Here is a 23,530-nt window from a genome sequence, read left to right on the forward strand (position 1 = left end):
AAGGACGGTATTGGGCATACCCGAGCTAAGCCCACTTCCCAAGCACGCCCATCAGGACCATTCCAGCGCAAAGCGAGGCCCCAGCACCAAGCGTCTTCAAGGCACCGCTCGAGAGGAGCTCGCCACCTTCGATGACCCAGTCTCTCGCCCACATGTCCACCACTCCAACCCAGACGAGGATGCCCGCAGACAACGCATCGAGAGTTCCGAAAGTAATGACCGTGCTGGGGTTGTTTCCATTAAACGTGTTCAGCACGCCAATACCGATCGCCATCCCGATGGGCGTGATCAGCGCAAATGCGATGGCCATGGCGAACTTCCACGGGAAGATCGAACCAGGCAGCAGAGAGATCCGGGCACCAAGGGCAAGACCTTCGAAGAACTGGTGAAAGACTATCACTATGAGCAGTGTCTGGTAGAACGAGTCCCCGGCAACGACGAGCGTTAGGCCGATCAAAATGCTGTGGAAGAGGATACCAGCCTCCATGACCAGGACGGAGAGGTGGCTGTTTGGCCCGACGTGGTGGTGGTCGAGCGACTCGAAGGCTGTCCGGCTCGGTTCAGGGGGTGGACTGCTCGATTCGCCCTTCCCTTGGTCTCCGAGCGTCTGTGCCGTGGGCGTCTTGGGGTTTCGGGCCGCATGCGCAGCAACAATACGGAGGCCGACGTACTCAACCAGGAACGACAGGAAAATTCCGGCCATTGCTATGGCGCTGGTAGTTCCCTCGTACGAGAGCTCGCCGATGCACTCATTGGTGAACATCAAATTTGCGTGTGTATACAGCTGCATCATGCAATGAGCACTTCGGCCGGACGGACGGACGAATGTCAGAAGGAATTGGTGGACATAAACCCACATGGATGAAGGCGGTGGAGATGATGATACCAGTGCCGAATTGCTTGACGGCCATCAGGATATTCGCACCAATGCTCCCAATCACGAGCTTGTGCAGGAGCAAGGGAGCGAGGACACCGATGGCGCTGGTGACGAGAACTATGAAGAGCGAACCAACTCGCAGCCCGACGTTGTACTCGCGCTCGCGAAGGCCGCAAGAGACGCCTTCACTCTCACCACTACCACCAACACAGTGCCTGTGACTGTTGTGAGCAATAGAAATTTAAGCATAAAATCAAGTGGATCATACTCAACGCCGGCATGGAAATGGCAGTTCTGTTCCTCCGATTCTCCATGTGTTTCCCCATGGCCTTCTTCTCCAGCAGCCTCGCCCTCAGCATGAACCGCGACGTCGTTGCCGTCAGGGTCCATGCAGAACCTGAAAATGATCGTCAGTACTCCACCGCGTGGGAAAGAAACATTCGTGAAAGGCCGTCTCACATCTCAGCATCGTGCGCATGGCAGCCGGTGTACGCTGGAGGGACCTCTCCTGTCGGGGTGGCCTCGACGTGCACCTCCTCGCCCGCCCCGTTGATGCAAAACACGGCTGTTTCGTGGCTATGGCATCCTGTCACAGCAGTGGTTTGAGCCTCTGCGGTGGCTGACGCGCTCACGCTCTCCGGGAGGCTCGCAGATCCGGTGATGGCATGAGTCGCACGCGCCGTCTCCGCACCGTCCGGCCCGTAGCAGTACTCGACGGTGGCACTGGCTTCCGTGTGGTTGTGGCAGCCCGTGTATGTTGTCCTTTGGCCGCTCACGAGGGGTGTCGAGATAGCCCACAGCAAAGAAATTGTGGATAAGTGTTTAAGAGACAACATCTTGTCGTTGGCGGATGAGTTGCACCCATCGGCTTCATTGTGAGTGTCGACGACCGATGGCACGGTCCTATAAAATACACGCTGGATTCTCTCGCCCGTGCTCTGCTGCTGGAGGAGGGGTCCATGAGAAATCTCCTCACACAGTTTGCCCAGCCTTGTGGAAAGCACGTCCGAGAACCTTGATGGACAGGCGGTGGGATGATCTTTCGCTAGCTCTATGTTGCGCCGCATCGCCAAGTAAAGAACGGGGGTCGTCTCTCGGCGGTTCTTGCTTGGCAGCAGACCTGAACACCAACATTGGATATCATTCATAACGTATTGGTTTGCTCGAATGCGGGAATTGGAATCAATATCCTCCCACGCAGGCCCTCTCAAAGTGGGGGCTGGTACTTTTCTGTCTTCGGGTCTGACCTACCTAGGTAAGCATCGCCCTTGCCCACCTCTCTTTTTTCCCGCGTCATTATCGCGCAGCCCCGGACCAGTGTGGCTTGTTCGAAGGAATGAGCACACTGCTTCCTGCCCAAATTATGCCACTCCGTCATCGGGTGATCCTCTTAGTGGGGACTACGCGGGGTCGTGGTCTGCCGCCCAGGAAAAAGTGACGCCTTCGTGCCAACATCTCCGTGTGGCACATGTTGAAAGGCGCGGTTTTTCCGAGCACTCCCCTCTCCGGTCTCCTCATCAGGCTGGCCTAGGAAATCTCTTCACCTTTGGCAGAGCCATCAAGGTTCTCGCCAAGGTTGTCGGATAACAACGTCTCTTGCTTTTGGCATAGTCATGATCTTGGAAGAATGTGGGCGGCGGTGATCCCCTCACGGTGAGCTGAAGATGCACTCCGACGTGCACAATGCAGCCTTGTATAAAATACCCTCGGTCCTTTGATGATACGAGCAGTAGAGTTAGGAGCCAACCTCAGTCGATATCCTAAAGCTTGGTCACACATAACCGAATATGCTTTCTCCGTCGGTCCTCGTCTTGTCCGCTCTGACAGCAGTGTCAGCAGCTCCTACATCTCTCGTAGAGGGAAGACAGGCTGCCTTTGAGGTCACCGAACAGCAGCCATGGAATGCTGGAGCTGTCACTGAGTTCCGAATCCACCCCAGCTGCAACGCCTCACAAGCACACCAGCTTCGTCAGGGTCTCAACGATGCGGTGGAGCTCGCTCAGCATGCCAAAGATCACGTCAACCGCTGGGGAAGCAGCAGCGAGTTCTACCGCAAGTACTTCGGAAACGCTCCTACGCCTGAGGTCATTGGTGCTTTCGACACGATTGTGAACGGCAACAAGGCAAACGCCCTCTTCCGCTGTGACGATCCTGACGGGAACTGCCAAAATATGCCCAGTAAGTATAAGCCATGGCTCCTGATAACGTTGCCTGATAATATTGTTTGTATATGACTGACTTATTAATACAGCTTGGGCCGGTCACTGGCGTGGAGACAACGCAACTGATGAGACAGTCATTTGCCCTACCTCCTTCTTTGAGCGCCGCCCACTTTCAACACTTTGTGCGCGAGGCTACAACGTCAGGGAACACTCTCGCTTGGTCTACTGGGGTTCTGATCTGCTGCACCGTCTTTTCCACGTACCCGCGTTTGGCCAGGAATACATCGACCATTATTCCGAGGGATATGAAGGCATCATCGAGTCTGCCGCCAACAACAGCCCAAACAGCACGCACGACTCCGACGGGCTGCAGTACTTTGCCCTGGACGTCTACGCGTACGACATCATCCTCCCCGGCGAGGGCTGTCCCGGCCCAAGCGGTCCCCCGAGCACAGAGACGAGCTCGGCTCCGGCGACCTCGTCGACGGATGCTTCTTCGGCCACCCCCAGTGCGACAAGTACCGCAACAGCAACCAGTGCGGAATCAGCTGCCTCGGAAACTGCGCTGCCAGATGTAGGTGTTCTTGTGCCGTCCGTTGTTGACTATGATGTCGTTCCTAACACTATACAGAACTGCCACACGCACTCTGACGGCGCCGTCCACTGCACTTAATTCCCTTACGAACACGACATACGACAAGATACAAGAAGCCAACATCTACCAGGGTCCTAGTTGAGACCTGGAAGTGTCATGGTTGAGTGGGATAGAAGACACAAAATTTAATTCTAGTAATTGCCATAATTGATTAGATTTACAACTCTGTACATGCCAGAGCTCATCACACAATGATACATCACTGATCACGAATGCTCCGGCCCCCAGTTCTATACCTCTAGATCCTCATTTCCCGTACCTCCACCGCTCTATCCTCTCAAGGCCATAACTAATTTCCAACAAGCGCACCGTGAACTCATCTATATGCTCCGGTCTACATTCTTCAAACAGCCGATGCTTATGCCTCCGGGCGAAGTCTATCCCCTGCTTGTGGCCCTCGCAGCACGCCGCCCAGGCAAACGACGACATCGCCTCGAAGGCACCCTTGCGGGTCGTAAAAGGCAAGCCACCGGGGCACGGCGCCCAGAGGACCTGCAGCGTCAGGTATATGGTCTGCACGCTGGACGCGACGAGCCACGTCCGGCGGATGGTCTCGGCGAACAGCCACGCGTACCAGTCCACGTCCTCCCGGGAGAGGAAGGACCCCCCCATGGCCACTGTCTCCATGTTGCCGTCGTGCCCGCCTATCCGCACCTGCATGAGCGGGTCCTGCTGGTCTGGCGGCGTGACCAGGGGGGAGATGAAGGACTCCGGCCCCTGGGCGGATGTGTGCTGGGCGGACGAGATGAGCTGCCGCAGCCATAAGTTCAGCGTTGGTATTTGTGTCTCCGCGACGTGTCGGAGGCGAATGTCTCCGTCGTACAGGCAGATAATCTGGTATATGAGGAGGGCGTGGACGCGGGCCAGGTGCTCGAAGGTGTTGAGTGCCGCCGCCCCTGCGTCCTCGTCGCTGCTGGCCCCTGGTGGCAGATGTGGCTGGTCAGCCAACAGCTGTTTAATCCTCTGTTCGAGAAGAGTCATGACGATTGACCTGTTCGATTCTTTCATATTTTGGTAGGTTGTCAATGCTGTGTATGCATCTTGAACACATCGTGGGATATGGTGGTTATAAGTCCGAAGATGGATAAATGGACAGGCTCCGGTTTCGACCCAGCATGTTAGCCATTCTTTGATGTTGTCGGTGTAGCTATTCAGAACAACACTACAGAAAGGTGGAGTGCTATGTGATGTCAGGTGGTCAATATCCCATGAATCCTTTTCCAGATACCATGGCAATGGAGGAGATTGTGGTTTTGGGTTCGGCTCAATGCTGCCGGGGTTCCCAACGATGGTATCTAAGCCACGGGACGTAAAGTCATCAACAGACATCATGTCTTCGGAAAGGCCAAATAGAAGGTGGGATAATGGTTCCTCCGAGACGGCGACCTGGTGATGGCGGACCTGAGGCTGGTCGAATGGCTCGTAAGAGGCCGACGGATATTCGCAGCGCATGCCCCTGGCCTGACACCGGCTGCAGGCTGGGATCTGCCGCTCGCATTTTCGCTTGGCGCGGGCGCACGCACAGCAGGCTTTGCTTTCAACCGTCATATCGATCGGGCCCATTGCGACGCTATTCACAGCTGTGGGGATCAAAATCTCTTGGGGAGAGTCAAACAGTTGCGGATGCGGATGGACGAGGCCGTCGTAAGCAGCGGCGGTCGTTTGTCAGCGCTACTGTTACCGAACGGACCAACTGAACGCCAACAACGGAGCGGACGCCAAACCTCTTTCAAATTAGTGCCCGCTTGCCTTTACAATCAAAGTCTATGTCAGCAGTAATGCGCGGGCAGGGGTTTTGGCACGTCTATGCGCAGTACTTAGAACAAACTTCATGGATATGCCGGGCAGGCGTTGAGTTTTGAGCCAACAGCCCGCACTCTGGCAAACCAACACCAAGACGGCGGAGCAATTTGTCAGGATGCCATTCCAACATGGGCAAACCAATGAACCGAGTTTCAGTAAGTGTCCGAGTGGTTACGGCGGAAGGAACCCTGGTCAGGAAGGATATATAAGACCACAGCCCTGAAGCCATGCCAGTGCTGCCCCAGACGACAATAGATTACCAGATCATTGGCCTACACTCTCATCAACGAGATTTGGAAATCACCTTCGAGCGGACTGTCTGTATTCCTTCCTGGAAAAACTCAATACTTCTCCTATCTAATTAGTTACCATGGCCGACGAAATGGAATTTCTTGTCAAAAAGACCCTTGAGCAGGGTGCCGGTCTCAAGACAAATTTCACAAAGACGGTCCATCGCACTTCATACCCTTCGATCGATCCCACGCGCCCTGAGCTTAGCCAGGCCGGCCGTACTGTCCTCATCACAGGAGGTGGTACTGGTATCGGTCTCTCGATTGGGAAATCCTTCGCTCTGGCTGGTGCTAAGCGCGTTATCATTGTCGGCCGCAGGGCCAATGTCCTCGCCGATGCGGCCAGAGCGATCGAGAGTGTCGCCAAGCAAGCCGGGAAGGAGACCGAAGTCATCCACCAGACCCTGGACGTCACAGACAAAGCTGGAATCGCGGCGCTGTGGTCCGGTCTGAAGGACAAGGGGATTGTTGTCGATGTCTTGGTGCTCAACGCCGCAAAGTTCTCGCCACTGAAGCCGCTCTTGGACCTTGGGTCCGACGAGGTCTGGTCCATGTTCGAGGCCAACGTCTACGGCCCGCTGATGCTGTCCGAGGCTTTCGTGAAGCAGGGCGGCGACGACCAAAAGGTCATCATCAACGTCGCCAGCCAGGCCATCCACATCTTCGAGGAATCTATCCTCGTCCTCGCATCAAAGGTCGCGGCTTACGGCCTCACCAAGAACTCCGGCGCGCTCCTGGTCCAGCAGATCGCCGCACAGTCAGACCCCGAGAAGCTGCAGGTCATCAACTACCACCCTGGTGTCGTCTACGCCGGCGGGTGGGAAGAGGCTGGGGTCCCGGACACTCTCCTGCCCTTCGACGACGTCTCGCTCGCCGGCTCTGAGGCGGTCTGGCTCGCTTCTCCCGAGGCTCGGTTCCTGCACGGGCGCTTCGTCTGGGCGTCGTGGGATGTCGATGAGTTGAAGTCTGACGAGATCAGGAAGACGATTGCTGAGGATGTTGAATTCCTCAAGATTGGCGTCCATGGACTGAAGGGTTTTGACCGCCGGAGGTGAAAGTTTTGGCTGGCAGCAACCTGAAGGAATCGATGTACTTCATCCGAGAGGCAGCAATAGAGATATACGCGTATTCTACTTTAAAGTACTCTTCTCTGGCACCTGGCTAGTGCAATTCTACTCCCTTATGAAGGTAGTGGCAACTCGGTGCAAAGACCTTTGTTGGCAGCCGAGAAAGCAGCCACGGGATGCCAACCCGCTTGTGCAAACCAAGTGACCGGTCCAATGATGTCCTATGTACGCTGTCGCAGGCAATTCTGGTTTTTTGTCACTCTTGTGTCGTAGTCCCCCGCGCTCGGTCTGAGTTTAGTTCCTAGACATTTGCTGACGGCATTCAGTACATCGTTGCCTTCGTCGGCGGTTTTCACCTTTTTCTTGCATAGCCAGCAAACGCCGAAATGCCGACATTTACCCCGTCGCCAGTACAATATGGCGGCATGAGGTCATGATGATGGAAAATAACACCTTGATTCATTGTCGGGCTGCCGAATGGTAAAGTGACATTGGCCTTCTAGGCTTGAACTTTATCAGGGCTGTGGGTGTCCGGACCTCCAGTCATATTCCCTCGAGGTGCATACTCCTTATTTATATCCGCGCATCATACCGGTGTTTGGAAATAATCGGGAATACTTCAAGGTTATTCTCCAGACCATGGTGTCAAGTATTGTTGTTAGATGTCATCATCTGATGTTCTTTCCTGCCTGACGGCCCACCACACCGGCGTGGCACTATCGGATGTAGGCGACTCGCGACATCCATAATGCAACTTCGCATGGTGGGATGTTAACAAGCGCTTTTATTTCCTGCTCACTCAGAACGTGATTACTGCTTTTGAGCGAGAATCTGCATAAGGAAGATGATGGGCTCGATGAGCACAAGCCACTATTTTCAAACCCGATCGAGTATTGCCTAGAGCCGGAAGATTCTTGGATAAATAACACGAACATACATAGAGTTAAGAAGGATCAGTTCAGGTCTTGCACAACCATTACGTCTTCAGAAACACGCCTTCAAAAAAGGTGAAGCCTGCAAACATGATATCGATAGACTACGCCGCGGTCGGCGGCCTGGGTGTTATTCTGGTAGATGAATTCTGAAGTCCCCCAGAAGCCATGAGCTGACCAAAGAATAACCACGTAGGTCTCCGTCTACTCGCTCTTATGCCTACTCTACAACACCTTGTTCCATCCGCTATCCAGATTTCCGGGCCCGTTGCTCTACCGGGCTTCCCGCCTACCGTATCTCTACCAAATGGCCCGCGGCGACCTGACCTTCAAGCTGCTCCCGTTGCACGAGAAGTATGGGCCAGTGGTCCGCATCGCCCCGGATGAGCTCTCCTTCACCCACCCCGACGCGTGGAAGGACATCTACGGCCACCGCGTCGGCAAGAACCATAACTTCCTCGAGCTGCCCAAGGCTGGACGGTTCTATCGGACGCGAGGCACCCTTCCCAACATTATCAGCGAGGAAGACCGCACCCACCATGGTCCAGTGAGACGGGTACTGAGTCACGGCTTCAGCGACCAGAACCTAAGAGCGCGGGAGTCTGTGATCACTGGTTATGCCGACACTTTGATAAAACAGCTGAGAAGGCTTTCAATGCCACCATCGGATGATGAGATTTCATTTCCGGGAGAGAAGGCTTCTGTGGACATGACAGCATGGTACAACTGGGTAACGGTCGACATCATCAGCCACCTGACTTTTGGGGAGCCATCTGGATGTCTGGAGCATGCTGAGCGAGACCCCTGGGTCGGTGCCATGAATAGCACTGTTCTTGATTTCATCTCCCTTCAGATCTTGGCCTACTTGGGGCTTGGTGGATTCCTGAACCGACTCGTGAGGGCCTTCATGAATACCAACCGCAAACATCGTACGTACCCACCCTGAACTCTACCATCTAGCGAAATTCCATCCTCCTTAGTGGAAGCATTAGAAAACGACTAAGAATTTCTCGCTGGACGGTACAGACTTGAAAGTGAGCACTGAAAAGGTTGTCCGCAGGGTAAGCTGTAAGTAGCTCCGAAACCCCCGATTTGGTTCGTCACACTCGCTCGCCCACAGGGCTTGCCAAATGCTGAACAGAAGAGCTGCTTTCGATTCAACTGGATTGAGAGCGGCAAGCCACTTAAGATTTGAACGCGAATTTGACCGAAGACCTGCAGTGAATATGGCAGAGCCAGATCTTGTAGAAAAGATATTGCAGAAGATGGATGCCTGGGTGAGAACTCTTTCATGTTTTGACCGTTGTAATGTCTCGGAAATTTGTGTTGACCGATCTTTTATTTCTAGAACCTGTCGGACGATGAGATCCTCGGGAACTCAGCCGCTCTACTGATCGCCGGCTCTGAAACCACAGCGACCCTACTGACCGGTCTGACCTACCTCTTATGCAAGCACCCTGAGGCAATGGTCAAGCTGAAGCGGGAGGTCCGATCGAAGTTCATGTCGGACTCAGAAATCACACTCACCTCAGTCCTCGAGCTGAAGTACCTACTCGCCTGCCTGGACGAGGCCCTGCGCCTCTACCCACCTGTTCCCATCGGGCCACTTCGGACCGTTCCCGCGGGATCGGGCGGCGTCACGATCGCCGGCCACATGGTACCCGGAGGGACAGACGTGGCTGTGTGGCACTGGCCCATGTTCCATTACTCGAAGCACTGGGAGAAGCCCATGGAGTACCGACCAGTGCGATTCCTACAGGAGACTCCCGGAGGGCCTCGCTTTGCTGGAGACATGAGATACAACAATTCGAATGGTGCACATTCGGACGACCGCCTCGATCTACTGCAGCCCTTCAATATAGGCCCGCGAAACTGCTTGGGAAGAGCCCTAGCATATTCAGAGATGCGCCTGGTTCTGGCACGCATGATCTTCAATTTCGACATCGAGCTGGCAGAGCCTGAGCATGACTGGATGGAGAAGCAGAGGGCCGACTTCCTGTGGCACAAAGGGCCGTTGCATGTGCATCTGAACCCTGTTAATGTTTGAAAGTAATTTTGGCGGCTCATCAAGAGCGGTTGGCGGAGAGAATGTGCTCGTCTGGGATAGGAAGATTGTACAGTATGATTCCAGAATGGGAATGAGATTGCACTGACTTTTGAAATTACGAGGCTTCGTTGAAGTTGTTTCTCGCCACACAAGCATCGCCTGCTAACGTGATGTCGCGTCACAATCGCGTCCTGACTTTCCCGATGTGTATATTGTACACCGTAATAAAACAACGCGACGTGGCCTACTTCAGGATGGAATACAGATCCTGGTCAAGAGACCCTGATCGACACTGGAGGACAAGGGCGGCAGGGGAGCGCATTGACGTGCAGATGTCATCCCGTCGATGGCGCCTCTTACGCCACGTCAAACGCGACCCCATTCTTGTTTACGAGCAGGCAGACGGCCAATCAAAAGCCGCACTTGTGTGACTGTGGGTGTCGATCCCAGGCTGCGAGACCACAAGGGACGTCAGAATGGCAACTTCTGCTTCTTCACTCGGACAACCGTCAAGGGAGACCTCTGAGGCCCGTGGAAACGCTGACATGATTGGGGACGCTGGAGAGCTTTGTGTCGCCCAGATGGACGTCATTTTCACATTTGTTATGTCACACCAAGCAGCTGCTGTCTGAAGCAGCAGAGCAGTCTGCTGCTCCTGCCCGTTTCGCATGTAAACAAGTGACGTCAGTCCAAGGCAGCACCGCTGCACGTTGGGCTCAGTATCAAAGACAATGGAAGGTGCGAGCACAGGGAACCGTGACCAGAGCAAATGACTGTTCGATAAAAAGGTCAGGACAGTCCACTTCAAAAAGGCCCAGACTGCAACTTTTCGTGCTCCTCATCTTTCCATTTCCCACCATCTCCGTCAAGTCTCTGACACGCTCTCAGCATCAAACCAACCAGTGCGAAATCAAGACAAGGCACTACATCTCCACCAGATCATTTCCATCGCAAACATGGCTTCTGAAGCTCAGGTCATCGGCGGCCACAAGGCCAACCTGCACAACCCCAACACCTCTGCTGAGGCCAAGGAGCACTCCAAGGAGGTCCTCAAGGAGGACTTCAACAGTAAGAACCGACACCCATCTAGCTCACTGAAGCCCACAGCCGACCGCTGCACCCTCCCTGATGTGTTTCTCAGCATGCTGACCTGTCCATCCATAGTCATCGTGGACGGCAACAAGACCAAGGACCTCGATCACGTCGAGGCTGGCCTAAAGGGGTACGTCTTCGGCCCTTCCAACTGCCCCTACCACAAGAACCATCTTACTGACGAGGCGCAGCGCCATGCACAACGAAAACCTCCCCGTCGAGTCCCAGTTCGCCGCTGCGGAGAAGCTGGGTGAGATCAAGAAGTAAATGACCCGATGGTGTCAGCTGTGGACAGGGGTTTATGATTGAGCGAAGGTCATGGGACCCGACGAATTTTCTTGGACGTTCTTCTGCTTTTGTGGGAACCTGGCGAAGGTGCGATGTGCTTGCTTGAGTGGCAGTGATACCAATGTGATTTCACATCAACCAAATTGATACATACCACTTTCGGACTTATGTATGGTTCAATTTGAAAAAGAGACTTGACTCAAGGTCACATCTCGTTGTCAAGGATGACTACCGAGCGTATGCTGTCTTCTCATCCGTCTCTGGGAATGGTCTTGTGTTCGCTCATCCCAAACCAGTGCGATAATCTGTTCAATCCACGTACCTCAAATTTGTGTCCCTCTCCACATGAAATATCTCAAAAACGAACCGCATTTCAAATCTCCAACAGATTCCGGCGCGATCGGAACGGCTAGACCTTGACACTGAGCTTGTAATACTGAAATAGAAGAGCCACACACTTACCCGCAACTTGTTTTCATTGTTGACAGCTTCATCGTATATGTACTATCCCCATCAAGACACTCCAATGAGTGCTGGCTGTATTCGCAACCCGGGGTGGTTTAAGACATCGATGTATCAGATACTTGCATACCCAGAGTTCCAGGAGAGGCTTTTAGTTATCAAACGAGGATCCATGGATGCAGGGTGGACGGACTATTTCGCACTTCCTCCTTAGAACTTTGAACGGTTGTTTCGGATGATAATCCTCTTCTATTCTTGAGTTCATTCAATGTTCACTACCTTCAGCCGTCCTCCTTTGTGTGTACTGACTGAGTATTTCAAAAAATGTTTCGGATTACATTACCATCTCCACCCTTTTTGGGTCTCGAGCTTACCTTATGTCCGAATTGTGACCTTAGTACTTATTGTGTTCTGGAAACAGTTTTCATCTCACACTCCAAATTCAAGGGAGTCATGGAATGGATTAATCAGGTGTTTTGGACCTTTTGCTTCATGTTGACTGTGCCAAGTGTATCAAATGTATCAGAATGTGCAAGTTCTCCATTAGTTATTCTGTGATTTGTTAGACTTAGGTATGTGGTCTATACATGATTAGATCAACATAAAAAGAGAATCTGCCATATTTAATGCAAACGTCTGTAATGATCCATATGTCCTTCACCGGAATCTCATCAACCCTCTGGAGCAAGGCCGGCCCTATATCGGTGGAAATGGCCAATGAGTCAGACACAGGTCGTCAAATTGGATTCAATCACGTAAACGGACAAGCTGTAGCGAAACCAATTGTAATTGTGATTGGTGGCCCGGAAAGAGTGGTGGGTATAACGGGGAATGATGCCTTCACCCACACCTGACACAATGGGGTTTGGGACTCGACCTGGGGCTGGCGCCGACAGAAGAGGCAAGGTTGTCCGGCAGGGGATAGTTAGCTGCAGATATCTCGATGCTGGTCACAATCTAATCAGATCTAATCACACGTGCATGATGCTCAAGCTCGCAGCGCATTCTTTCTGGCGTCACAAACTGTGATGTGGTTATGTTCACGAGTAAGTCACCGAGTGACCGAGTCGACTTTTTTCATCTTCCGTCGGAACGATTCTAGCTTCCGCGTAATGCAACCCGACGGCATGCACCTCATAGTGCTTACCCGATCGCGTAGAGTTATTGACCCTGGGCAGGCTCCCTGGTTCTGGATCGTCTCAAGGGTGTCCGGCAATCATCCGAAGGCCGGGCAGGGCTGATGGCATCATGGGATCAGCGAGCCCTTTACAAGCTTTGGCGAGATACTCGCCGTTCCGGGTTGATGAGTCCAGCCGAGAAATACAGGGGCTCGCGAAAGATAATCGACCAGGATCCCTGGCTGTTTCGAAACAAAAATTCACCACACTTCCTATCGATTATCCTGTGTTTCTGCACCGCATATAATACGCATATCTCAGGTAATTGCCAAGAGCATCGTGGCACTGGGTCATCCCACGCTCAAGCAGTAAGATATAACCAATCATGCAGGTCTCCCGCATCCGAGCTCGCTCACATGGTGAGAAGGATCAGGCATACCCTGGCGACAGGTGTGCCAAGGAAGCCGCAATCATTGGGTAGCATCGTCGTGGATCCCAATTAAGCTTATGTAGGAAGTTAACTCGGCGTCGAGATGAGCCTTTCCGTCCTCGCCCTTCGCAACAATGTTCTCATAGGCCGTTTCCGGTCTTGTGGAATCCACCGCCACCCTGCCGCATCCAAGTCTGACGGGGCCGTACGCCTCGGATTGCCCAATCGGGCTGCTGTGAAGCCTCGTGCAAGTCATGCAAGGCACCGATTAAGGGGCCCAGAGGAAGCCACTTCACAGAGCATCGTGGGACTGAGAATGGATGAGAGCAAATAACGGGATCCATTCGTGCATTACTCATGACGTGGGCCAGATTGATAATGCTTTGCAAGCAAGCGAGTGCCGGGCGGTGCGCGACGGCCATAAGCATGATTGCGATCAGGGACAAATTTTTTTTTTTGTAAAAGGTTCATAAGGCAGCCTAGGAGGCCGGGTTCTCAGGCAGGCTATCCCGAGATCCTCTGCTCCAGGCTCGTCCCGAAACTACATTCTTTCGCTTGTATATACATCAAGCATTAACAAAATGCGTTCACTCTTTCAAATCAGCCTCCTCGTCGCAACGGTCCTGGCCGAGCGGCCGTTCCTCGAAGAGCCAGACACGGGACTCGAGACCTACCTTTACAGCGCCAACTACAGCGATGGCGAGCTTCCACAGCTCAAAGACATGCGAGGCATTCCCGACTTTGATTGGGCTGCCGAGCACTACCTTGACAACCAGAAGTACTCATTCTACCGCACCGGAAACGGCGGAGAGTGGTCATACCGTAACAACCTGGAGATCTGGAGCCAGGTCAAGTTCAGGCCCCGCCAGCTGAACGATGTTTCCAAGCTCAACGAGACGCTCCCAACTACCTTCCTGGGCTACAACTTCTCAGCACCCTTCTTTATCTCGCCCGCAGCCCGCGCGGGCTACAGTGACCCAGAGCGTGCGGAGCTCAACTTCGTCGACGCCAGCGCGGCCGAGGAGACCCTGTATGTCGCGGCTCTCTACGCCTCCAAGACGATCGAGGAGATCCAAGCGCAGAAGCACAACGGCACCCTCAACGGCCAGCAGGTCGTCTTCCAACAGATATACTCCAATGTCAACCTGAGCGTGACCTGGGACAACATGGCCCGCGCCGAGGCCGCCGGCGTCAAGGCCTTCGTCTGGACCATCGACGCGCCCGGCGACTCGACCCGCCACCGCGCGGCCCGCTACGACACCACCAACGCCAACAGCGTCACGTCGGCGCTCACCTGGGACCTGTACGACGAGATCCGCAACCACACCTCGCTGCCCGTCATCCCCAAGGGCATCACCACAGTCGAGGACGCCCTGCTGGCCGTCGAGAAGGGCGCGCCCGCCATCTGGATCAGCAACCACGGCGGCCGCCAGCTGGACCACAGCCCGTCGTCGCTCGAGATCGCCTACGAGATCCACCGCAACGCGCCGCAGGTGTTCACGGACGTCGAGGTCATGGCCGACTCGGGCATCCGGTACGGCACCGACGTCCTGAAGCTGCTCGCCCTGGGCGTCAAGATGATTGGTATGGGACGGCCCTTCATGTTTGCCAACGTCTTCGGCGTCGACGGCGTTAGGAAGGCGATCCAGATCCTCAAGAACGAGACTATCCATGACGGTGCCCAGGCCGGCGTGACTGATCTGCGCAACGTGAGCAGCAAGGTGGTAAGTGCTTCTTCATTCTGTTCTGGACACTTCCGTTTGAGCTTTGATGGGTGGCTGACCCCCTCATTCATAGATCAATGCTCGTGCCCTTGAGCACAACGTCTTCCTGTTGGACGAGTAGACATCAAACAATTACAAAGGGCTCTCTGAAGACACTGGCACTATGAAGAGGATTGTTACCGCATCTGAGCGATACGACGACTTGATTACAAGAGCGAATTTCTTGTAACATACTTTAGTGCACCCCGCGGGGTCCATGGCTTCGCTGAGGGCGAAGCCGCACATGGGATGCAGGACCGCTATTGTGTCCGCCAGGTGTGACACTCTCGGGCATTTCGAGGTGGTAAAGGAGTTGGAATACATTTGGATCCATGGATAGCACTATGTGGGCGGGTTGGTCGCTGCCTGAAGGCAACACCTACACTGCAGTTAGGCTTCTCAAACATTTGCCAGTACTTTGTGCCTACTCGATTCCCTCGTGATGACAGTCGCACTTGTGACACGCTGGTGAATGGAGAATGCACACACAAGATCAAGATGTAGAATACGGAGATTCACACCTGCAAAAACGGAGGGTGTACCGGTACGTCGACTCGTGCCGTAGCTGCAGCCGAACCAGAGCACATCACCGAGGCCAAATTCGCACACCGGGCCAACACCGACGCACACACCCAACACGCACACCTAATCCACATACTTAGTCTTAATTAATATACGCAGGGCTAATCTATACTCCTAATTTTAGTTTAACTTGTAAGTATTGGGTAGGTGAATTGGGTGTGGATGTTGGGTGTGTAAATTCTCATGTGGTTTAGTGCTGGCGATGTACCGGTGTACCTCCGTTTTTGCAGGTGCGAGTCTCCGTATTGTAATACAACAACAAAAAAAAAAAAAAAAAAAAAAAAAAAAAAGACATACAGGCGTAGCAGGCTTTGATAAGCTACTGGTTGTGCGACAGTCCACAATCAAGCTACTTGCACGTTTATGTGCGAGTTTGTATCATGACGACTCGTCTTGCTTCGCTGTATCCAAAGATCACTTTGGGTATCAGGAGACACCCTTCTTAGAAAAGTTGCATGCCGTCATACTCTTTGCCGTTGCACGTTACGATCCTCTGCAGTGTTGTGTACCTGCCTATTTCGGAACTGCCCTAGACTTATCGACCCCGCATGCAACGGGCGTTGGCGACCTTGGCCCTCTATGTTTTGAGCTTCCAAAGCCATGGCTAGATACCGGTAGAGCGGATCGACGACAAGGATGAGCGGGTCAATATCGTCATGCAAGGAAATGGCGAGATTATATGATGGATAAATAAGAGAGCCCTGCCTTCGAGGCCTGGAAGTCTGCGCCAGGTCCTGACACACCCAAGCGCTCAACTGGACTCGAGTAGCCGCTATGCTTTCCCACGTCTTTGTCACAGGGCTGCTCCAGCTGGCAGCATTGCCTGCTATTTCGGCACAAGCATGGCTAGATCTGCCCGGCAGTCTCTACGGCCCACCAGAACAACAATGGGCGTCGTGCGCAGACGCGAGCTGGCCGGTCACGGATCTCGGCGAGCCACTCGCGCCTCAGAAGCCTGACTCCCAGCTCGTTGAAGCCATCGCAGCCATCGACCAGTCCCGCGTCGAGGACATCGTGACGACGCTGGCCAACTTCGGCACCAGACATACCCTGTCGATCCAGAATTCGTCGACGCGCGGGATCGGAGCCGCGCGCGACTGGATCTTCAACCAGCTGCAGGATGTTGCCGCGGAGTCTGATGGCAACATGGACGTCTTCTTCAACAGCTACATCCAGCCCGTCGCAAACAGGGTCCCCTTCCCCGTCAATATCACCAACGTCGTGGCGCGCATCAACGGCACTGTCGACCCCAACCGCGTATACGTGGTGACTGGCCATTACGACAGCCGTCGGCTCGACGTGTCAGACTACACGAACGACGCGCCCGGTGCAGACGACAATGCCAGCGGGGTGGCGGTAGTGATGGAAATGGCGCGTGTACTAGCCAAGCTCAAGCCCGCGGCAACCCTGCTCTTCGCCGCCGTGGCGGGAGAGGAGCAGTCCCTCTTCGGGAGCGCCCACCTTGCCCAGACGCTCAAGGCGCAGGGCTACAACGTCGAGGCCAACTTCAACAACGACATCGTCGGCACGGGACATTTCTCGCCCTTCTCGCCCATCAACAACTACACGGTCCGGCTGTTCGGCGCGAGCATCCTGTACCCCAACGCGAGCACCGCGGCATACACGCAGCGCATCGGTCAAATCGGATATGAAAATGACAGTCCTGCGCGCAACCTAGGCCGTTTCATCGCCGAGGTCGCAGCGGGTGCTGCCGAGCAGGTCGACATGCAAGTCGCCCTCATCTACCGCCCGGATCGCTTCCTCCGAGGCGGCGACCACCAGTCCTTCCTGGCCCAGGGGTTCCCTGCCATCCGCTTCACCGAGGCAGTGGAGGACTTCACTCACCAGCACCAGAATGTGCGAGTCCAGGACGGGGTCCAGTACGGTGACCTGGTCGAGTATGTAGATTTCGACTACACGGCTCGTGTCGCTCGGGTCAACCTGGCAAGTATGTGGAGTGCCGCGAATGCGCCGGCGTTTCCCAAGAACGTGACCGTCTCGCAGGTTGTTGGCTTCCCGGCGTCCAGCGAACAGACGCCGCTGGATGTAGTAGGCAATGATAGCCAGTTCAACTGGGCGACGGGCAACGACCCGTTGGTGGCGAGTTATGAGCTTGTATGGAGGCCCAGCGGTGCATTGCAGTGGTCGCGGAGCCTTGATGTCGGCAATGTGGGAACTGTGACGGTGAACTTGCCGAAGGATGCTGTCCAATTTGGCATTCGGGCAGTGGGGGCAGATGGGAAGAAGAGCCCTGCTGTTTTGCCATTCCCGGGGTAGAGATGAACCACTGTATATAGGCCATTGCAGCCACTGCAAGTATCTATCCATAAGCCAGAACGAATTTCTTCGCAAAGAATCTGAATAACCATCCATCCATCTTTGCGTTCCATGGAGCGTTGTCCTCGTGAGGTTGGACCGAAGATAGCCGGTCGTTGAGATCTCTTATGAAGTCGGGCACAATCCTCAGGCCCAGCTCCGGGATGAAGTCAAGCCCCTCCTCCTCAGAACCAGGACAAATCATGGCCGTATCGCAGGTGTAAGGGGCCAGCCTGAAATGGCGGAAGGTTTTGAACCCCTCCACGTCTTTTGACGCATCAAGGCCCCAGTAGTGGTCGAACACGACCGAAACAAGGCGCAGGGAGGGAAGTGCGCAAAGGAAGTCGGCCTGCCAGAAGTCGATGGCCACGTCATCCGTTAAGTGCCACGACCCGATTGCCAGGTGGCGAATGCTCTGGAAGACGCCAGCAGGATCATTGCGCTGTCGATCGTCAACTTCCAACATGTCGCCAAGGACATCCTCAGTAAGGAAGAAGATATCAGTCTCCGGCCGGTATTGTCGACAAGGGAGTAGCACGTGATTCGACTGTGCCGCAGCCTCTGTGGACGGCCGGGGCAGCCGCCGCCGAAACCACTGGAAGGAGATGCCGCTTCTCAGAGCGAAGCAACGAGACTCGTGGCTGACATGCAGGATGACAGGATAGTCTACAACCACCTTGAACCTGGCAAGGCTCCCTGCTTTGTCGTCTCCGCCTGTCGTTGAGTCCGGTCCAAAGTGGCTGCGGTCATAGAAGTAGACCTCTGAGGTGGCTGGGTCTGGCAGACATTCTTTCCATACGGCCTCACGAAGCTCCAGAGGGAGCTTTTGCATGCCCTCCATGGTGATCCTTCTGACTAGCTTTCGTGTGTTGCACTCTGGTGCGAGAGATCAGATAAGGGTAGGAGAGGGAGAGTTGTTGTTAAAGGAAAGTGCAGAAATGGCAGTGAGCTAGCTGCATGCATTGCAGTGGTCAAGAACTGGCCCCGCCCCCACATTAATCTTGGCAGGGCCCTTCCAAACCACTGAGGAAGTATTCACAGTTCGTGGCAAGGGAAACGCGGTAAACGATATGAAAAGGTGAGCCCCAAAAAAAAAAAAAAAAATTAAGGGGAGCGCATGAATTCTCACAGTCAATCAAACTTCAGTCGAGTGATAGCCAGCCTGGATGTCTGTTTGCAGATATCTGGTCACATGCCCAGGTGACAATGAGACCGACCTAAAAAGCTCCACCCATATAAAATCAGTAATGTGCTGTGATGAGAGGCCCCTGTGACGGAGTGCAGCTTGACTTGGCGGTTGCTATCTAGTCTATTGAACAATATGTCGGACTCAGCCAAGTGATTGTGTCGAAATTGTCCTGTCTTTGGCGGGGTAAGAAGGCCTTCTCACCAAGGATCAGTGACAAGGAGAAGGTGCCGGTCTCAACCAGGGTTCAAAAAGCTTCAACCGCTGACGGTGGAAATTCTTCACTTTCTTTTCTTTCCCAACATCTTATCCTGCGCGGCACAAGGAAAAGAGAAGCGACAATCACAAAACCTTCTAACGCTTGATCGGGAAACAGAAGACCTATGTGGCAACATGTCTCCTATCGATATCATCACTTCGCTACGAGCCCTGGGTCTGTCCTCAGTTGCTCTGTGGCCAGTCCTGATGAACTGGCGCTCTATGGTATCTTATGTACCCCCTCTTGAGCATTTCATTTTACGGAATGAACGCTGGGTCAAGGACGCCATCATCAGAAACTTCCTGTCTTCATGGTATGGCATTCTCTTCGGGGTTGCAATGTTTGCTGCAGTGCTATATTACTTGGGATTTACAGTTTGGAAGTCCCTACGAGCTATAATTCTTTCAAACTGGCATACAATGTGTTCAATACCAAGGGAATGTGCGGCCTACGGCCAAGTTTACAACTGGGTGAAGGAGAACCCAAATCTCCGGGACGGCATACGTTTTCAGGCATCTGAGACCACTTCTCTCAATGGCCTTGGTGACAATGGCATCGATTTCAATAAGGATGGGATGGACTCAGTTGATGACATCCGGAAGATCAAGGGGGACGACATAGTGAGTAATTTTACTCCGTCACAGACGTTTGAGCACGGCTCCGTGGCGATGCGAAGAACTCATTCCACACTGACAATTCATTCTAATTACCTGCAGTCTGTCTCTCGACCCAATGATTGATGCGACTGAGTTTTGGCACGAAGGAGCATATTTTTGGTTGAGGACCCGCCACGAAACAAAGCTTTCCACTGATGGGAAATACGTTCCTGACATTTATTTGGACATCTACTGCTTCACTTGGAATCTCAGCATGAGCATGCATTCAACCCAGCCCTCAACCCCACCAGGCGAAACTCTTGGCCCTGGAGCATTCATTGCCTTGCTCTTCCTCCCCGTGTAGAATCTACATGGCTAGAAAAGAAGAAATTGGTCCTCCATGCAGTGCATTGTCTGGAATCTGACAGATGACTGACGTGCTCCTCTTCCAGAACCCATGACGAGTTTGCTGAAGATGATCGACAAGCAGAACAATGACGAATTCTCAGAACACACGAGAATTTGTCTCCCAATGCCCCCCTATGGTCACCCCTATCCATGGTTCTGGAATGTGAACCGGTATCGTCCCAAGCGGCCTCTTCGCACGGTGATCATAGACCGCAATCAAATGGAAACCCTCATGGCGCAGGTCAGATTCTTTCTGTCTTCTGCCGGTGTGCGTTGGTACAGACAAATGGGGCTTCCTCTGTAAGCCTCTATACATGATACCAAAGACACGGCTGCCTGCCCAAGTCAGCACGCTAAATTCTTTCTTCCAGACGACTAGAGTATCTCTTCAGCGGACCACCTGGCACGGGGAAATCATCCCTCGCCTTTGCGCTTGCTGGACACTTCGGCCTCCCATGCTATGTACTCAGTCTCTCGCTACCTGATCTGACAGATAAGGGTGTTGGAGAGCTGTTTGCCTGTATACCTTTTCACTTCGTTTTACTACTGGAAGATGTAGACGCTACTAGTACTAAACCTCTCACCAGAGCTGGTGTCCCAATTAAGACTCCGACTGATGATGATAGCGAGGAAGGAGAAAAGGAAAAGAAGAACACTGTCACACTTTCTGGACTGTTAAATGCAATCGACGGCGTTGGAGCCGCGGAAGGTAAGCTTGGTATTTGAATTTGATAGCATTTACTGGATGCACAAAGGCAATAGTTACTGACATGCTGTTCTCCCAGGGCGAATTCTCATCATGACCACAAACCACATCGAGACGCTCGATAAGGCACTGATCCGGACCGGCCGCGCCGACGTCATCGTCACCTTTACCAATGTGACCAAGAAACAAGCCGTTGACATGTTCATCAACATCTACTCGGGAGAGCGCTGGATACCCTACGAGCCTGGCAAGCCCGATGTCGAGGACTGGACCGAGGACGACATCAAGCGCTTGGCGGACGAATTTGGAGCTAAGATTCACGATCGGGAGTTCAGCCCCGCCCTCCTTCAGCAGTATTTCAAGGAGTTCAGGGTGGAGCCTCGACGAGCCGTTCAGGAGGTGGACAAGTGGATGGAAAATCCACGCGGCTACCGAAAGCATGGCCTACCGGAGCAGCGACTTGATGAGAAGCGCGCTGCTGACAAGGGTCCTTGCAGGGAGAATCCTTTGGTGGAGAAGTCTGCTGAGGAAAGCCCTGCTGAGGAAAGCCCTGCTGAGGAAAGCCCTGCTGAGGAAACTGCTGAGGAGAGCCCTGCTGAGAAGGCTGTTGATGTCGAACCTGATGCCAAGATCAAGGCTGAGAACAGCCAGAAGAGCCCCAGTCTTTAGGACTTTGTCGACTGCTCTAACTGATCGGCATCATCATGCAAGGGCGAGTCGTGGTACTCGTTGCGGCACTCGCTCTGACTGGATCTCTTCAGGAGTCGTTCATTGGGGGAATTCTCTGGATAACAATCATCGGATCATTGTTGCACAAGGCTTTTTTGGAGGACGCAAAGCAGCCTTTGCGTCTGATACAGACCAGGCAGCTCTGGAGTTGGACCCACGAGGGACCCGTCTCCAAGTGTTGCTTGACTTTCAAGTCTCAGGAATCTCGGGAAAGAGGCTGATTAGCAATATGGGTGGCTTACAGACAGTTCAGATACCGCAGTCGAATCATAGTGTTTGGTATTTTCTGACATTGTGGGGCACGATGAACGTCGAGAAATTCTGACAAGTCCTGGGCACAGCGAACGGCCTCCGTTCCTGTCCGAGAACATGATGCCTTTGTCAGCAATCAGGCGCTCCGTCTCAGCCGGGCGGCGCCATCGCCGCATCGCTCTTAGTGCTGAAGCCCCCTGAGTCAAGAACGTCACGCCCCCATGAACCACTGACAAGATCCCTTAATTCTTAGTTCTCGGGTCACCTGAGCTGACAATGCCACTTGCATCCATTCTCAGCTCTCATGTCTGCCATCACGTTGAGTCGGTCGGTCGAAAAGCTGATGGAGCCGTGCCGACGTCTGTGTTTGCGCGATTTCAACCGGACTGCTCTACTTCGCCAGCATTTCCAGCCCCGCCACCATTACTCATCTGTCGCGGGTGTTAGTCGCGCTCCCTTGACTCGTAGCTGGGTGGCTCACGAGCCCTCTGTGTCGAAGGATTCGAAGTACCAGGTTCTCCCTGGGCTTACTCGGACGAATTTCCAGTCAACAACACAGAGAAGATCCGCATCATCGACCACAATGGTTGACACCGCGCCGTCGGAGCAAGTACAAGCTCTTCTGCCGCGTACCTTGCTCGAAGAACTGAGCACTATCTGGTTCCAGCACATCGCAAATGAGCAAGATCTGGTGGTACCTTCTCAAGACACCATGATGCAATGGTTCCGGAAAGATGAAGCTTTCGATCAGTTATGCTCGTGAGTGCTACCTGGGCCTCACCACCACATGGCTAAGCCCAACGCCCAGCGCCATCCTGAATAATACCTCCTGACAAACCCCACAGAGCCAAATTCCGCCGGTCACTTGAGCAGATCGAGTCTCTCAAGGTCACTGGAGAAGCCATACTCCATGCGGTACAGCCAAGCAGCCCGCTGGGGTGGATCCAGCTTATCATCCTTCTTGACCAAATGTCGCGAAACATTTTCAGAGGAGACGAGTCCAAGATTGTCTTCACCGTGTTCGACCCCGTCGCGCAACACATCGCTCAAGCTGCCACTGCGGCTGGCGTGCACAGGCACCCGCTCGTGAGATATCGCATCGGGCACAGACTGTGGTTTAACATGCCTTTTATGCACTCTGAAGACCGTGCGATGCACCAGGAGGCGGTCGAGCTGATCGAGAGCATGGCGAACGACGCTAAGGATGCTGACATCCTCCAGAAAGACATTGAAGATGGTGCAGGCGATCACTATCAAGAGCTGGTGAAGTGCAAGGCCATTATGGCGTCGAACAGGGACGCTGCAGTCAAGCTATGTGAGAGCCAGCTGCAATTCGAGGTTAGGCACAAGAACATCATCGACAAATTTGGGAGGTATCCGCACCGCAACGGACCGCTTGGAAGGCAAATGACGCCGGATGAACAAGCATTTCTGGACGGCGGAGGTGACACATTTGGGGGATGAGCGCTTCGGCAGACCTCGGTGCTGATATCGAAGCAGAGCCGATTGA

General features: G+C 53.7%; 11 protein-coding genes across 11 annotated transcripts; 8 read left to right on the forward strand and 3 right to left on the reverse strand.

Annotated features, from left to right (window-relative positions):
- Window positions 1-25: 25 nt before the first annotated feature.
- Window positions 26-1,713, reverse strand: INS49_006185 (uncharacterized protein; the record flags this gene model as incomplete). Its single annotated transcript, XM_043166959.1, has 4 exons — window positions 26-784; window positions 858-1,092; window positions 1,146-1,274; window positions 1,337-1,713. 4 exons carry the CDS (start codon window positions 1,711-1,713, stop codon window positions 26-28), a joined length of 1,500 nt encoding a protein of 499 aa, XP_043028103.1.
- Window positions 1,714-2,664: 951 nt separating this feature from the next.
- Window positions 2,665-3,712, forward strand: INS49_006186 (uncharacterized protein; the record flags this gene model as incomplete). The annotated part of the gene is made up of 3 exons (XM_043166960.1): window positions 2,665-3,055; window positions 3,129-3,613; window positions 3,671-3,712. The coding sequence occupies 3 exons, from the start codon at window positions 2,665-2,667 to the stop codon at window positions 3,710-3,712; spliced, it is 918 nt and encodes a 305-aa protein (XP_043028104.1).
- A 228-nt stretch (window positions 3,713-3,940) lies between these two features.
- On the reverse strand, window positions 3,941-5,257 carry INS49_006187 (uncharacterized protein; the record flags this gene model as incomplete). The annotated part of the gene is made up of 1 exon (XM_043166961.1): window positions 3,941-5,257. The coding sequence occupies one exon, from the start codon at window positions 5,255-5,257 to the stop codon at window positions 3,941-3,943; it is 1,317 nt and encodes a 438-aa protein (XP_043028105.1).
- Window positions 5,258-5,867: 610 nt separating this feature from the next.
- Window positions 5,868-6,842, forward strand: INS49_006188 (uncharacterized protein; the record flags this gene model as incomplete). Its single annotated transcript, XM_043166962.1, has 1 exon — window positions 5,868-6,842. One exon carries the CDS (start codon window positions 5,868-5,870, stop codon window positions 6,840-6,842), a length of 975 nt encoding a protein of 324 aa, XP_043028106.1.
- Window positions 6,843-8,093: 1,251 nt separating this feature from the next.
- On the forward strand, window positions 8,094-9,833 carry INS49_006189 (uncharacterized protein; the record flags this gene model as incomplete). Its single annotated transcript, XM_043166963.1, has 3 exons — window positions 8,094-8,715; window positions 9,008-9,063; window positions 9,135-9,833. 3 exons carry the CDS (start codon window positions 8,094-8,096, stop codon window positions 9,831-9,833), a joined length of 1,377 nt encoding a protein of 458 aa, XP_043028107.1.
- Window positions 9,834-10,789: 956 nt separating this feature from the next.
- Window positions 10,790-11,192, forward strand: INS49_006190 (uncharacterized protein; the record flags this gene model as incomplete). Its single annotated transcript, XM_043166964.1, has 3 exons — window positions 10,790-10,901; window positions 10,998-11,055; window positions 11,117-11,192. The coding sequence occupies 3 exons, from the start codon at window positions 10,790-10,792 to the stop codon at window positions 11,190-11,192; spliced, it is 246 nt and encodes an 81-aa protein (XP_043028108.1).
- Window positions 11,193-13,804: 2,612 nt separating this feature from the next.
- On the forward strand, window positions 13,805-15,068 carry INS49_006191 (uncharacterized protein; the record flags this gene model as incomplete). The annotated part of the gene is made up of 2 exons (XM_043166965.1): window positions 13,805-14,947; window positions 15,021-15,068. The coding sequence occupies 2 exons, from the start codon at window positions 13,805-13,807 to the stop codon at window positions 15,066-15,068; spliced, it is 1,191 nt and encodes a 396-aa protein (XP_043028109.1).
- A 1,274-nt stretch (window positions 15,069-16,342) lies between these two features.
- INS49_006192 (uncharacterized protein) lies at window positions 16,343-17,845 on the forward strand (the record flags this gene model as incomplete). The annotated part of the gene is made up of 1 exon (XM_043166966.1): window positions 16,343-17,845. The coding sequence occupies one exon, from the start codon at window positions 16,343-16,345 to the stop codon at window positions 17,843-17,845; it is 1,503 nt and encodes a 500-aa protein (XP_043028110.1).
- A 43-nt stretch (window positions 17,846-17,888) lies between these two features.
- On the reverse strand, window positions 17,889-18,725 carry INS49_006193 (uncharacterized protein; the record flags this gene model as incomplete). Its single annotated transcript, XM_043166967.1, has 1 exon — window positions 17,889-18,725. The coding sequence occupies one exon, from the start codon at window positions 18,723-18,725 to the stop codon at window positions 17,889-17,891; it is 837 nt and encodes a 278-aa protein (XP_043028111.1).
- Window positions 18,726-20,553: 1,828 nt separating this feature from the next.
- INS49_006194 (uncharacterized protein) lies at window positions 20,554-21,708 on the forward strand (the record flags this gene model as incomplete). Its single annotated transcript, XM_043166968.1, has 3 exons — window positions 20,554-20,574; window positions 20,964-21,042; window positions 21,119-21,708. The coding sequence occupies 3 exons, from the start codon at window positions 20,554-20,556 to the stop codon at window positions 21,706-21,708; spliced, it is 690 nt and encodes a 229-aa protein (XP_043028112.1).
- An 895-nt stretch (window positions 21,709-22,603) lies between these two features.
- INS49_006195 (uncharacterized protein) lies at window positions 22,604-23,484 on the forward strand (the record flags this gene model as incomplete). Its single annotated transcript, XM_043166969.1, has 2 exons — window positions 22,604-22,779; window positions 22,866-23,484. The coding sequence occupies 2 exons, from the start codon at window positions 22,604-22,606 to the stop codon at window positions 23,482-23,484; spliced, it is 795 nt and encodes a 264-aa protein (XP_043028113.1).
- Between the last annotated feature and the right edge of the window lie 46 nt (window positions 23,485-23,530).

The sequence above is a fragment of the Diaporthe citri genome (assembly GCF_014595645.1).
Source record: "Diaporthe citri strain NFHF-8-4 chromosome Unknown scaffold_2, whole genome shotgun sequence".
NCBI lineage: Eukaryota > Fungi > Ascomycota > Sordariomycetes > Diaporthales > Diaporthaceae > Diaporthe > Diaporthe citri.